The 15,691-nt window shown below is 42.9% G+C and overlaps 1 protein-coding gene across 3 annotated transcripts in view; it reads left to right on the plus strand.

The window, feature by feature from the left end:
- FRAS1 (Fraser extracellular matrix complex subunit 1) overlaps positions 1-15,691 on the plus strand; it is a 423,042-nt gene that overhangs the window by 332,741 nt on the left and 74,610 nt on the right. For all 3 annotated transcript variants that reach the window (XM_036022554.1, XM_036022552.1, XM_028505680.2), the window contains exons 39-47: positions 1,535-1,683; positions 2,021-2,183; positions 3,996-4,131; positions 7,441-7,631; positions 8,649-8,802; positions 9,980-10,243; positions 11,956-12,144; positions 13,654-13,773; positions 14,051-14,230. In XM_036022554.1, the coding sequence (XP_035878447.1) occupies positions 1,535-1,683; positions 2,021-2,183; positions 3,996-4,131; positions 7,441-7,631; positions 8,649-8,802; positions 9,980-10,243; positions 11,956-12,144; positions 13,654-13,773; positions 14,051-14,230 (1,546 nt within the window). The remainder of the gene's footprint in view (positions 1-1,534; positions 1,684-2,020; positions 2,184-3,995; positions 4,132-7,440; positions 7,632-8,648; positions 8,803-9,979; positions 10,244-11,955; positions 12,145-13,653; positions 13,774-14,050; positions 14,231-15,691) is intronic.

Genomic DNA, 15,691 nt, shown 5'->3' on the forward strand with positions numbered 1-15,691 from the left:
GAGAGCAAGTTCTAGGTTCTTATAAATTTTTGTTCCCACAGTGACTTCCCAAAATAGTAATTTCTTTAAATTATAGCAGCATTTTCAGGGGGTAAAAAATCTAGCTGATTTCATACTCTTTCAAACCCAGCCATCATTTGAGAGCTGAAACATTATAATAAGATGTGTCTGACATGAAAAAAGTATTTCTGCACCAAACTTGCCAATGCAGAATTTAGAAGATGATTCTAACCAGGAGTCAAGAGCTCTGTCCTTCTGTAGTTTATCACCGTCCTGGAGACAATACTTAGAACTAACTCTTAGCTGTCCTCTAAAAATTCTCTTTCAGGGGGTAGTCAGTAATGTTAGAAGGTCATCTTTTGGAAGCCTGCATATTGTATTTGACAACCCATGTGGGAAAATAGAGAAAGTTTCAAAGAATAAATTTAAGGGAAATTTTCTGAAGTTTTGCCGCTTTAATGAATTTATGTTTCCTTCCTTGCCGGTGTCAAGTGGTATGAAGAAATATGGGAAGTTCTGGGATCTTCCCTTGAGGCTCTGAACAGCCAACTTAAAAAGGCCCCTGGGGCTAGAAAGGGGGAGCTGGTTACAACCTGCTGCCCCAGTCACTAATCTATGCTCACGTTTCTGACCCAGCATCTCCTCTAACTGCACAGTAGAGCCCTGAGCATTTGCATCTGAGAGCACACTGAGCGAGTCAGTATTTATCTTCATCGTTGCTGCGGTGGAGGGTAAAGTGCCCCGTGTTCACAACGAATGCTCTAAAAGATGAATGACTGAGCAAAACTCTCCAAAAACATGCCGCTTACCTTGTAGCTATTTCCAAAAATATCCTTGAAGAAAGAGGAAATTGTTTATTAAGACATTCAATTTTTGTCCATGTAGAAACACAGAAAGCCCATTTTATTTCCCAAAAAGCAATGGAGAAGGAGAGGGAAATGGTCTTTTCAGTTCCAATAGAATGAAAACCATAAGATTCCCTAAATTCCACGAAACTAAAAATTTTATTATGTTACACATTAAAGGGAGTCGTTGGCTGAGCTTAGTAACTTCCATTCTTCCTGTTTTGCAGAATTTTCTTTGTATTATCACTATATTATATATTATAAGGGAATTTTACCACTTTCTGAAAAGAAAATCATCCTTAGAAACTGTAGAAGAAGGCTACAACTGTGTTTTTAGAAAGATGACTTGTAACTCTGACTATGTTGTGCTCTTCACTAGATGCTTGTAATGAAAACAAAACCCTGTATGGCTCTTAGAGTAACAATAGGGTGCCTCTTTGTCTTATGCCATTGACTGAAAGTGAATTTCCCCACTAATATCTTAAGCTACTCTTGAAAAAAAGAGATTATCAAAGAAGCATTTTAGAAGGAATAACTACTGGGATTTTCAGGCGGTTTGAAATGGTATTGCTTTGTCACAAAAGTAGAAAGATTTTTTCCAGTTAGCAAAGAAGGAAGCCCTTTAACTACTGGAAGTATTTATTTCTGCAAATGTGCATTCATGTCTCACCTCATATTTGCCCGATTAGGATGATTCTTCCCCTGATGCAGAGATCTGGATTCAGTTGAGATCCCTGCCCATGTATGGTACTCTTTTAAGAGTCTCAGGACCTGAAGTGGAAGAAATCTCAGAGGTTGCCAATTTCACAATGGAAGACATCAACAACAAGAAAATTAGGTATGTAACCACTTTGTATTACTTGACAGAATTTTTTTTAATGTGTTAAAATAATTAACTTTGACTTTGGGTAGTGAACACACAATATAATATACGGGTGATGCATTATAGATTGTATACATAAAACCCATATAATTTTATTAAGCAATGTTACCCCAATAAATTCAATAGTTTTTTTAAAAGATGTGGAACAAAATTTTTAAAAAGTTGACAACTCACCAGTAGCTCCCTTGAAAGATTATATTGCTTCTGGCCCCATTTTTAAACAAAGGTGCAGTCATCTTACATGGCTTCTTGGTGTAGATAATTCATTTGATTCTTCTCTTGCCCTCTGTAGGTACTCAGCTGTGTTTGAGACCGATGGTCAGCTGGTTACCGACAGCTTCCGTTTCTCTGTGTCTGATATGGACCACAACCGTCTGGACCATCAGACATTTACCATCCTGATCACTCCTGTTAAAAACCCACCTCCTGTCATTGCTTTTGCCGACCTCATCACGGTAAACAACTCTCGGGTCAATAAGCAGCAAGTGCTACAGAGAGCAAGGATCTGTGGCGATAAAATGAATAAAGGATCTCTTTCTAAATTGGCTACCAAGTCCTTACCCCAAAGTATCAAGGCAATAGTATCAAGATATGCATTATTTCAATCATGAGTTTTTCAAAAAGTAAGAAAATAATTACATGCAGAAAACCAAATTACATCTACATTGTTTAGTTAGTCAATAAATAGTATGTGCCAGATATAAACGCTAGATGTGTGTAGTAGCGGAAGCACTCAGAGGAAGCTGATGAAACCAAAGGAAAATAACTGGTAAATCAGGATGCTTCTGTCATAAGCCAGATATGTCATAAGTAGTTGGTGCCTCTTCTACACAGAAAATTAAGGGTAACTTACAGTTAAATAATGCCTTGACATATGTGGTAATGATAACTGAAGTATATTAAGAGTAATAAAATGCTATTTTATGCATTATGTCAATTTAAAAAAAGAAAAGAAATGGAATATCTTTGAGGAGTTCATAATCTAATGTGCAGCAACTAAAACATGGGAATATGGACAGTGTCCCCCAAGTCACTCCTTAAGTCGAGCTGATATTTATCGCTGTAAACAATGTTGACAGTTCCTTGGGGTAGGGAGGTGGGGGAGGGGGGCAGCTAGATAATGAACCCTGATCACGACATTACCCAGACCTGAGTTCACCTGACGGCTCTGTTATGTACTAGTCAAGTGAGCTTGGACCAATTTTGTATTCTTTCTTAGCCTCGATTTCCTCATCTTTAAAATATTAGTAATTCCAGAAAATTGCTCTGATGATTAATAAAGTAGCATTTTTAAAAAACGAGTACAGTACTGGCACATTGTAAAAATTCCATAAAAGTTCATTAATTTTCCTTACCCTGCTCTCTATATATACCATAATGCCAAAAACTCAGGAGTTTTTCTGGTTTCATTGAGCAACTGAAAATTAATAAAGTGGAGTTGTTTCTAAATGAGTCTGATATTCCACTCGTTTTCCTATTTCCACACCTTGGGGCTGCCATTTGGACCTTGCCCATTCCCAAAACAAGGGTGATCTTCCACTTTGTAACATGTCAGTCTTCCTACGTGCAGCCAAGAGGTCTTCAAAGTGAAAGGCCTGGGTCATATCCAGAAGTCTGGCAAAAAACGCCAGGTTCCAGTTGCAGAGTTAGCGTGCTAAACAGGGCCCTAAAGGAGGAAGGTACTGCAAGCAACCATTTTTGCTTATACTGATTTACCTTCCTCCTTGACATTAATATAAGCACTAGCTTTCAGGTGTGCTGAGCCCTTTCCTTCTGCACACCTATAAATGTACACTGCAAAGGAATAAACGGGACTTTTATTCTGCGTGGGAACACCTATAGGACAGCCGCCCTCACGGTGTCCGAGGGAGGACTGGATGGTCATTGTCTGGCTGCGGGCTTTTGAATGTTGATATGGGAGGAAGGCAGCCATCCTGTCATGCAGCCATCCTGTCATGCAGTCATGCCGAGGTGAGTGATTAGAATGGGCCAGAGCTGCTTTATAACCAGATCCATCATTGAGGGAAGCACGACTTTGAAGGGAAACACAGAAGTCATCGTGCCTGAGTGTTGCTTTGAGAGGTGTTGAAAGATTGCCTGACTTCACCGGCATGCTCATTCCTCATCTGGTCTGTAGAAGATCTGCCTCCTCAAAGAAGTGAAATTGGTGCCAGAAGGTCACCCCAGGCAGCACTTTGCAATTCAGTTCTTTTTGCCGCAGTTATGTGCAATTGCCCAAGGACCCTCTGCATTCTTCTCTTTCTCAGGTTGATGAGGGAGGGAGAACACCACTCTCATTTCACCATTTCTTTGCTGCTGATGATCATGACAACCTCCAGGGAGATGCCGTCATTAGACTAAGTGCTCTGCCCATGTTCGGCTGCATTGAGAACACAGGCACAGGTACTAGCAGGAGCTTTGCTGTAGAATTCTTTCAACCTGAAAAGAAGGGAGGGTGGAGGGGGCTAACTGCCTCCGGCTAAACCTGAACTAAAGAGGAATGGGACCATTTCAAAGAGACGGAAGGAAGGAAGGTTTTATCCACTCACCAGAAAGTTACTGAGCATTTTCCATGTGCCAGGAACTTTTTTAAGCACTAGGGAAACATCAGTAAAGAAAACAGACAGGAACCACTACCTTTGTGGTTCCCTAGATCCTGGGGGGGGCAGTCAGATAAGAAACCTCACGAGTGAGAAAATTGTGTGCAATGTTAGGAGGTAAATCAATGTTATGGGAAAAAATAGAGCAAGGCACCAGCGGTAGAAATGGAAGGCCTTGTGGATTACACTCAGAATTGTGTGTCAAGGAAATAAAAATTTCTGTCCTTTTATTGTGAGGCAGCTGCAGTTTAGCCGAACCATAGCTTCTGTCTTGGCTCCTTCTGGAGAAATGACATGAATTGAAATGCATGCTTGTCTCCCTTCGATCCTCTCCTCAACATCCCTCCCCTTCTACCGTCTGCCCTGGCCGCACTTCCCTCAGTGGTTAGCACAGCGAGATGTGTCCCATCCCCGGCCCCCCTGGGACCGCGGTGACTGGTAGTTGAGACAGTTCATGGCAGGTTACTGTGCTGCTGCCTCTGCAGTGAGATTCCTGAATGCCGGCGCTTGGCTTTCATGGGGGTGCAGCCCCCACAGAGAGGCCATTGACTGAAGGTGCTGTGGCCCGCATGGTGCCTGAGGTTCGAGCCTGGCTACCGGAAACTCAGTTAGCAATGGTCACGGTTTCCTATGGGAAACCGTGGGTCTTTTCCCCATCTTGCCTCTCAGTGTGTGCACCTAGATCTGTTTAACACTGAATTCGATTTATCTCCACACATCTTTATTCTAGGGACGATGGACAAATAAAAGACCCCGCCCCAAGTGGGAGACAGAAATGAAGGCTGATAAATTACACAATACATAAGATGTCAGGACAGGGAAAGAAGCATAACCCCGAGGAGATACATAGGACAAAACAATTACTTTTGCCCGGGAAGGGAGGAGACGTCTGAGGGAAGGACACTTGAGCTGGAACTCGGAGGGTTAGTGGGCACAGGGAAAATGGCATTTCCCACAGAGGGACGAGCATGGGTGATGGACGGGGAGCCAGTGAGGGATGGATGCCCTGGCCTTCCCCTCCCTCCAGATGGTTTCTTATGAAGCCTTCCTCACACGGTTTTACATTAACCTGGAATGCACACGGAGGAGTATTTCACTGGTCCAGCAATCAGCCTCTAAAAATGGTTCTCCAACCTTACTGTCCTTAAGACTCACAGGGAGGGCTGGTGAAAACACAGTGTCCTAGGTGGCACACCGGAGATCCTGCTGGAGAGGCTTGCGAGGCCCGGGTGTCTGCACTTCTCCCTCACTCACAGGTGATCCCATTGACCCTGGTCCAAGGGCCACGCTTGGAAAATGGCTGCCCTATGTTAGCGTGAACCCGAAAGTAAGGGCGAGATGATCAGGGCCACAAACTGTTGTCCGAGGCACATCATGTAAGGACTGCACATTTTGTTCCATGGGTATTATGAGCTGAGTCTGTTTTATATCTATGAAATTAGCTATCTAGCTTTAAATCCAGCTGATCACAAGAATGTCTTCTTAAAGGCATTAGAAAGAGCAACTTAAACTTTTTACTAACAAGTCTGAATGGAACAGAATAATTACATTGTTGCATACAAAGTCTAACAATTAGGTCACCTCTAGGGGATCACTGTTCCAGTGCAATGCGGTAATAGATGTTCAGGACAACAGCCTGCACGCACTGAGAACTATGCAGTGTGCATACGGCCTGCTCCTTTAAAAAGAAATGGAAGTGCGTAAGAATGATTTATGTGAAAAAAAACAAAAGGTGTGATTTAAAAATTGGAGGGACTGATACTAAAAGCAGTAGTGAAGGATTCACTTATTGAATGGCTTGTTTTCCAGTGACAGAAAATGTCATTATTCTATTTGAATACATTTTTAGGCCTTATTTACTTTATGCTATTTCTGACCCAGATAAAGAAGCCACATCTCTCACATTAATAGTGATCAATGAAAAGAGAAAATAAGAGCTTAAAAGAATTATAGGAGTTTCTTGTGGAAACCATGAACTGTATTTTGTAGAAATTAGACTCCTATATGCTTCTGATGACAAGAGATGTCAAATTTGAGGGAATAAAATTTAAGAAAATTTATGTTGTTGAAGAAAAAAATATCTGTCTTGAGTTCCAGATTCAAGGAAATTATAAATAAAACTTAATTTCCTAGTTTTTCTGTTGGGAGGTCAACAAAAAAATGGCACTCTCTACAATTGAGGAAGTCAGTGGCCTTTCAATATGTGACCTGATCTTTGCAAAGGACTGTGGAAGGGGGAAGAGAAAGAAAGCCTTGCTGATTTCAAATCTTCTATCTATACCTTTCCTTGTTGCTATGTCCAGGGACTATTTGAAGACACAGGGTATTCTTCTCCTTTTTTTTTTTTCACAAGAAAATGTGATAATTTGAAATCAGTTCATTACAGAGACTCAGACCAAGTAAGAGGCAAGTCATCCATCGTGTAGAAAGTGATTACTCTTCCCCTTGGCCCTCTATAGTCAATGGGGTTGGGAGGAAAGGAAAAGTTAACTACAGCCAGCACTTCCTATGGAGCTCTGAATGGCCCTTGAGCATCCCAGTAGTCCTGGTGGACCATCCCAGGGACTGAGCTCCAACTCACGCTGAGGTTCCCTTGAGGAACTGAGAGATCAAGTGAAAGCATGCTCACGGAGGTGTTTTTTACATAAAATGATATACAGTTAACCTCTTCTTATGGAGAGAAAGAGGGTTCCTCTTGCAGGATATGCTAAGTAGAGTGATGTTGAAATTGACTAAAGCTTAAGGTAGAACCTTTGCTATTGCATCATTACTTGCCCCAGCACTTATTTTATGAAAGATTTCTAACAAAACAACCACTAATTCTGTCAACATAAAATAGCAACGTTCTGAATGTTTTCATGCATATTATCTCCATTTATTCCCCAGGGAAACGGTGGGGCAGGTATATCCATGTATAGGTGAGAAACAGTGGGGAACCTGGGATCCAACCCCAAGTCTTCTGACTCCTGGTCTCCTGCTCCTTCCCCTCCCCCACCTTTATCCTCAGATGTGCTTGCACCTTTTGTTGATGATGCTGTCACATTTTCTAGTTCAGCCCAGTGAGCAGGAATTGATGGATCAAAGTCAAAGTTCTCTCTTGATGTTGATGCAGGAGACCGTTTTGGCCCTGGAACTACCAGTGATCTAGAAGCATCGTTTCCAATTCAAGATGTCCTGGAAAACTACATTTACTACTTTCAGAGTGTTCATGAAAGCATTGAGCCAACCCATGATATTTTTAGTTTTTATGTAAGTGATGGAAATAGTCGCTCAGAAATCTACAGCATCAATATCACCATCGAGGTAAAGACTTTGGAAGTTGGAGGAGTTGGGCCTTTTACCATAATAATGTCCCACCATGAAATACCTTTACATAAACTCAAAAGCAAAGAAGGTTGAATTTGGCCTTCGGTGTTAGAGGTTAATTTGAAAAAATAACCCTAACCTACAGGACATTTGTAGAAGTAAGGCTGGCATTTAGGGATGATCTGACTGGGAAATCTAAATTTTCATTTCAGGGTAAATCTATTCCTTCTGTGTGAAAACAGTTTGTGAGGGTCAGATGGGGAAACCTTTCCAATCCCATATTTAGATGAAAGCTAACATATGCCAATTTTCCCCTGAAATTATTGTGTGTGATGCTAAGGCATACTTACCTTAAATTTTTAATGCATTTTATTCATTAAATTATAGCACCAAAGAAATGTGTTCCTTGATGCTGTATTTATTCTCATTGGAGCAACTGCATAGGCTTGCTCTACCACCCCATGGAGAAAGAGGATTAAAAGATAAAGCTCAGAATGGAATACTCTCTGCCTTGAGAAAATAAAACATTCGGTGCCCTCAGCACCCTTCAGGGACAGTGATGGGGGTGGCACTGGCATACAGGCAGGGACACAACTTTAAAAACCCACACTTTCAGATGTGTTGTCTTCCCACAGATACTGTGATATGCTTAGGGTTTTTAAAGACAGTTCTGATTTCAAATAACCTGCCCTTTTATCCCCCAAATCTGCTTGTTCTTGTCTAACCACACACCCATATTTCTGGCCTGAGAAATATGATCATTGTACCTATGGAAAAGATCTGAGAAGATTTGTGTAGAATGCCCACCCATTTCTTTTCAGGGGTACATTTTGTTTGTGTGACTCTCTCCCCTTTGAAACTAACGATTTTGATTGGGAATTAAAGATGGTGACACATTAGATGGTATTTTGATAGTGAAAGTTGATGCACCAATATTACTTTCTCTGAATAATGTGCGTTTTTCTTTCTTAAACTGGAATCTGTGTGAGACTTAGTATTTTATGCTTTAACCAGAGCAAGAATGACGAGCCTCCCAGGATGACTTTGCGGCCCCTCCGCGTGCAGCTGAGCTCAGGAGTGGTGATAAGCAATTTTTCTTTGAGCCTGCAAGACCTGGACACGCCAGATAATGAGCTGATTTTTGTATTGACCAAAAAGCCTGAGCACGGTAGGACACAACTGCTATATAAACTTTCTTAATTGAGGTGCCCGATGGGTTATTAGAATAAACACATAAATTTCAGCCAATTATTCCGCTGTCTTGCCTCTATATCACTCATTCTTTGCATCAAAGTACAAATCAAATTCACAACTAGATGACCTTCTTTGGGCTCACAGTAGACACCATTTACTCAAGCCCGAATCCTAGGTGATTGGTCTTTCTGAAATTCAATTTCAGCTGTTTTCTCGCTCTTCTATGTCACCTCAGGCAAAATAGGTTTTAGAGTCTACATATTCTCTTGTCAGAGAAAGCGTCATAGCTTGGTAATCCAAGGCCATTTCATGCAAGGAAGAGCTGTGTTATTAATTGCAAAAGGTGTTCACTTCAGTTTACAGGCATGGTAGACGTCTTAATGAGCTTGTTCCTTTTGCAGAAAAATCACTTTTCCTGATTAAACTAGAGGTAAAAGCCACCATGGGAATCTTCTACCTACTTCTTTTCTAAGTGCCATCCCCCTGGTATTAACTAACGCTGGAGTTTTCATCTCCCAAGAGTCCATCCTTTACACCCGTTGGTCTCTTAGAGATGAAACTGTTGTTGTTGATGGAGAGTTAATTGAAGAGGCTGCCGGTCACTGCCTTTTAGCTTCCCCTCAATCATTTTCATTTTCTTTAAGGAAGCACTTTAACTGTCCCATTGTGGTACACAAGGCCCTTGAAAACAGAAAATTATGTCTCATCTCAAAGATGCTTAGTGTCTTTTTGAATTTAAAAGGAATTCAAAACATATCCTTATTTCCTGTCCCAGATGCCCTAGGAGGAAGACAGCGAGTGAAGAGTGCTGTTTTCACTTTGCAGAAGGGAAAAATGAGGTTTAGATAATGAAATGAGTGTGACTTCATGGAGTGGGATTTAATTTCTAAGCCATGATATTACCACATCCATCTGTGTCTCTTTAAGAGATTTTTAGCCAGGGAAAGTGGGACTTTCTCTTCTTTATTTGGAGATGAGGCTGCAGGGCAGCACCTGTGTTATTTTTAAAATGCTAAGTTGATGGATGTCAAGAGCCTCTGAGGTGCTTGACATTCTACACAGGCTCATACTAGTCGACAAAATCAGATGATGTTTTGGGACCATATATGTTCTACCATCGTTTCTTTGTTTTTCTTTACTTCCTTCCTCAGGTCATCTACTCCAGAGGCAAACTGCTGCTGAGCTGCTGGAGAATGGGAGGATTTTAGACCAGGGCTCCTCCTTCACCTACCAGGACATCCTGGGCGGGCTGGTCGGGTACATGCCCGGTGGTCCTAGTGTGGCAGTGGATGAGTTCCAGTTCTCTCTCACTGACGGACTCCATATGGACTCAGGGAGGATGGAGATACACATAGAGCTGCCTATGGGTGGCGCTCCCCAGGTGGCTGTTAACCGAGGCCTGCAGCTCTCAGCAGGTACCAAAGAACTGGAAGAAGGTGGCTGTGGTCCCTGGTCGGTGTGCAGTGCTTCCACTTTAGCTCTGTGGGAGGATATGGAGCTACATGTTCAGGACTCAGGGAGGCTGGAGTTGGCAGGAGCTGTTGTTTCAGGGACACTAAACGTTGTGAGTGACAAAGGTGAATGTCTGAAATTCTTTGGACGAGATGCCTATGTCTGTGAATTTGAGAAAAGATTGAGAAGAGGCTATATAGCATCTCCAGGGTCAAACATTGCCACTGCCCAACAACGCCACACAGAAACAACAGGAATCCAGCAGGATTTTCAACACGCTTAGTTTTTTAAAAAGGCTTGCTGAGGCAGTTTAGTCATGCACTAGAAGAGATTATGCAAATAACTGAGAATCATTTGACATGGTGTTCTAGGGTCTAACAGCCATTGTCTTGCTTTGCATGAGCTGCACTGACCATGTGTGCTGTGTGTCCGTAGGTGTTAATTAGAGACTTGGCCTTTTGACCACAGAGCATCCACATCCCACTGCAGTTCTGTTGAACTATCCCTCCTTAGTTGCACATGTATTTTGTAATGAAAAATATATAGTGTAATAGTACATGAAAATTTGAAGATTCCCAAAGGCCCCAAGTGTTAGGTCTGGCATTTACCTTTACCCTACTTACAAGCAATTAAGTTAGCTTGCTGCTGTTTCATGGATGCTGGTGGGAGACACAAGTTCCTGGGTCCGAGACAAAGTACTTTGCTGCTCACAGCACGACAGGCAGCATTGCCATCCACACATTTGCTTTGGTTTTCTCAGCCCTCCAGATCTCATGGGGGTGGTACAGAGGGCCCAACCCAGATGGGTACCTTCACATGCAGTGGGGTGCACTGCAGGAGAGGAACCCTGAACTCAGGGAACTCCCTGATCTTTGTCCCAGAGGAAGATACTGCCCCATCCCTGAGAATGTCCTGGGTGATGAGTGGTCAGGCCTTGCATTCTGAGCATTACCCAGCAAGAGCATGCAGGGACACTCAGGGCCCATGGTGAGTTGTCTCTCCAAACACCAGGATGACTAGGATCTACTGTAGCAGAATTTACTATTTTTAATATGAGAAAATGGCTGGACAGAAAAGCAAGGGGCAACACCCTGAGAAGAGGCCTCTGCTAGTAGCCAGTGCCATGCCCCCGTCCCCAGCAGCTGTGCAGCCTGGCAGGGCCCCCCCACCCAGGCCCCCCTCCCTGTACTCCTCACCGTATTGTCTGTCTGAAGGAACAGTGCATTTGATGATTTGGTCTGAGATGGCAACCAATTATGTTTGTGAGTTTATATAAAGCATTTTTTTATGATTTGGTGATCCTCAAGACAGTAAATAAATTAGGTCCAAGCAGATTTATCATAGGCCTGGGAGTGGTTTACATCACAGAACAGGGAGCTGTTATGTAGATTTAGGTACTGACTGATAGGCTGTGGGACAGTGAGAGTGTGAGAAGGGATCTGTGGAGAAAAAGCACCCAGATCTAAACCCAAGGGACAATTAGCAAATTGGGAGGTTGGGACTATTTCGCTTGGGGAAATTAACATTTATGCAGCTGGGAACAGAAGGCCTAGCACCTGGTGCTTACTCAGACCCAGAGAATGTGCCATAATTTACTCTCCAGTCTCCTGAAATGATTTGACATCCTATTCAAAGGCAATGAGGGAAATGACCTATGTCTCTCATTCCCTTCCAGGGTCTACTGCACGCATCACAGAACAGCACTTGAAAGTGACAGACACTGACTCAGATGAGAGTCAGGTGACGTACATCGTGAAGGAAGATCCTAGAGCAGGGCGCCTGCAGATGGTGAGGCATGGCAACCTGGAGCAAATCTCCATCAGAGGTCCCATCCGAAGTTTCACCCAGGCTGACCTCAGCCAAGGTCAGCCAGTTCTCGTGCTCTCCCCAGGTTTCAGACTCCACCCACAGGAGTGAAGCAGGCATTAAATGCCTGGTCGCCTATGGCAGTACATGCTCTTTGTTTTGAATAAGAGCTGAGTTATAACCTCATTTCTTCTTTCTTGTCTCCTCAATTTTTATTTATTTATTAATTTTTTATTGTTTTTCAAGTACAGTTGTCTCCATTTTCCCCCTGCCCCAGCCATCCCTACTTCCCACCCTTCATCTAGCCCCCCTTTGGTTTCGTCCATGTCTTTCTTAGCTAAAATAGGTTCATCCTTTGACATAGCATTGATGAAATTTGGGGCTATTGTAGAGGAGGAAAAGTTATTTGATTTGCTGTGATGCTAAGAAGTGTGCAAGAGAGAGGAAAAGGAAAAAGGAGTGAATTGGGATGGATTTAGGTGAAAATTATGCCTGCCTGAGGTGAACAATTTATATCTCTTTTCAGCTCCCCCAAAGAGCGCAAGTTAATGAACTAAGCAAAATGGAAGGGCATAAATCGGAGCTGCCTGGGGGAGATTACATAGCTCATCCCTCCTCCAGGAAATGCTGATGTAATGTAAAAGCATAAATGTTAACTGCTGCATAGTCACTGTACAGTGCATTCAGGGGTAGAAAAGGGGGAAGTTGCACATGGGGGGGAAGTAATCCAACATCATGTCATGATGTACAATTCCATTTAAAGGTGTGAATATGCCCCCAAGGTGCAGAAATAAGGGTCCTGTCCATGCATGAACATGGCTAATTCTCATTACCCCTATCTATACTTTAATGAAGGGAGAAGACTAGGCAACGGGTTAATAAATCCTTCATTATTCCTTGTATCAGTGTTTCTTTCTAAAAAATGAGGCCAGGCACCTCTTCGTAGAAATCTGGTTATACTTACATCACTAGGTACTAGAAGTGGCATTGTGGGTTCACAGCAACGTAACCCACTGCGCGTCTCCCTGGGGATCCTTCTGACTTCTACATAGAGTCTGTTTATTTTGTTTATCTATTTATTTGTTGGTTGGTTATTTCTCATGTTGTTCCAAAAATGATTTAAGGCTGTATTGGTAATTGGAAGTAATGCTTTCTGGGGAAACGTGGGCCACAGCACTTCACCCCCTTGTCCCGGGACATGGATGTGTACCAGGGTCACACCAGTGACGTGGGTGCGGTCACCGCACATTTTCCACGCGAACAACTTTGTTGATCTAGTTATTCATGTGACTTCCTCCGACTCTTTCCCAAAAGCTGAAACTCAGCCCTAAGCAATGCTGTTCAGGGCAATTTTAATCTAGGGGTGTTTATGAGGAAGTCCATAGTGGGAGAGGAAAGGAGGAAATGAAAACTTTAGATTAAAATGTCAAAAGCAATGTCAAAGTGAGGAGGGTGTTAATTGATTCCTTGGTGTGGATGGCAATCGAATTCCCACCTTGCACTTCAGAAACAAAGGCAGAAAGCGTCAGTAGCAAATCTGGATGTGTTGTTGTTGTTCTTTTTACAGGCCAAGTAGAATACAGTCACAGAAAAGGAGAATCTGGTGGGAACTTTGTCTTTAAATTCGATGTGGTTGATGGAGAAGGCAACAGGTTGATCGGCCAGTCATTTTCCATCAGTGTTTTAGGTAAGGGGGCACTGGGTCTCTGACCACACATCAGCAGTTCTGAGGTTAAGTAGTCTATACTGTGATTACCTTGAGGCTGATCCTTTCCTTTACCCAACTGGTAAGGAAATCTGGAATCACATCCCCGCTGCCTGGCACTCTGGCTCCCTGGGGCACTCGCTCTGTCTGAGGCACAGGCCTGAGGGCTATTCTGATCTTACCCCTGGGCACCAGGTCTAGAATTGAAGAAAAGAAGCTGAAATACCCCATTTCAAATCACTACTTCTAATATTTCCAGAGGACAAATCCCCACCAGTCATCACCACCAATAAAGGGCTGGTCTTGGATGAAAACTCAGTGAAGAAAATCACCACTCTGCAGCTCTCTGCCACAGACCAGGAGAGCGGGCCTGCAGAACTGACCTACAGAATCACCAGACAGCCCCAGCTGGGCCACCTGGAGCACGCAGCATCGCCGGGTAAGCCTATTACTCTTGCTTCATCAAACCAAAACCAGGCATTTGGTAAGTGTGGGGGGCAGCCACAGCCTGTGTACACATATACCTAGAATCTGCCTTTATTGGTATTTATGGTCTGCATCACTGATCCTGACCATTATACATGGCCTTACATTATACTTCGCACACAGTAGATGCTCAACCATTACTTGCTTAAAGTTGAATAAAAATGTACAATTTTATATAAGCGATCTTGTCTCCATAATTAGATTGTCAGTTTCTTCAGGGCAAACACTGCACCCTGTTCTTCTTTTAAAGTATTTGAGCACCAGGCATGGTGTGATGCACTGTGCTTAACAATTTAATCCAGCAAAGAGCAAGTGAACACATGTATTGAGCAAAATTCTAGTGTAGCTGCTGCTGGGGAAAGAAAGAAAAAGATAAATAAAATACAATTTCGCCCTTCCAGAGTTTTCTACTGGGTGAGATAAGGAACCTCTTTCCTGCAGATAACCATAACTCAGCGAAGATGATGGCAGGAGTGCTAAGAACTGTAGGGAGCTGGTGTCATAAGAGTTCAGAAGTGGGCGAGGCTACATCTGCTGGGAAGGTGCCCAGCGGTGGCATTTACAAGTGCCCTTGGAAGACAGAGTCTGAGCAGACAGAAATGGTATTATTTCCAGAGATGGGAACAGCATGTGGGTACATTTCTTTAAAAAAAAAATGACTGGGCTAGTTTAGCTAAAGCATATCTTCTAAAAATAGAAATAGATAGGGCTCATGGGGAAATGGACGTTTTATGGAGAGTGTTCAAGGCTTAGATAAGTAATTTCTATTTAATTCAATAGGCAGTGCCTGCAGAATTTGGAGGAGGGAAAGGAAGTGAAATATACCTAGTGTCCACCAGGATGAACCAAAAGAAGGAGAAATGAGGCAGTGACAGTTGGTCGGAAGTTTCACATTTGGCCAGATGGGAGCTAGTGAGGCTTCACCCGGGGGGGGCACTGGTAGGTACAGTCAGATGAGAGTGATGTAGGAGATAATACCTGGTACCTAGTAAGTATTCAATGAACAATAGCCGCTTGAAGGGAGAAGGGATGGAAGGAAGGAATTTCAGGAAGAGAACTATAGAACTTGGCAGTAGAAAGGAGGTGAAGGATAAGAGATACTTGCTGAATAAACAATCTAAAGGTAGAATTGTCTTTATTTCATGCATCATGCAGGCAGTGACAGCTTGTGGGAGATTTAGGTCTTCATTGCTTTTCTTCGGATTTTAGGCTACAGAGGCTTCTTCTAACCAGGAAAATAGCAAAACAGGGGAATTACTTTCCCAGATGGTACTAACCTTGTAATGCAGGGAGCCAGACAGTAAGCAAATACATCAAATATCAAAAGAGAAAAAACAGCATATATCACTGGTGCTGAGTGCGGGGGATAAATAAGGGGATCGGCAGGGTGCACAGCGGGTACGGGGTAAGGGGG

Source organism: Phyllostomus discolor, chromosome 1 (genome assembly GCF_004126475.2).
Source record: "Phyllostomus discolor isolate MPI-MPIP mPhyDis1 chromosome 1, mPhyDis1.pri.v3, whole genome shotgun sequence".
Lineage (NCBI taxonomy): Eukaryota > Metazoa > Chordata > Mammalia > Chiroptera > Phyllostomidae > Phyllostomus > Phyllostomus discolor.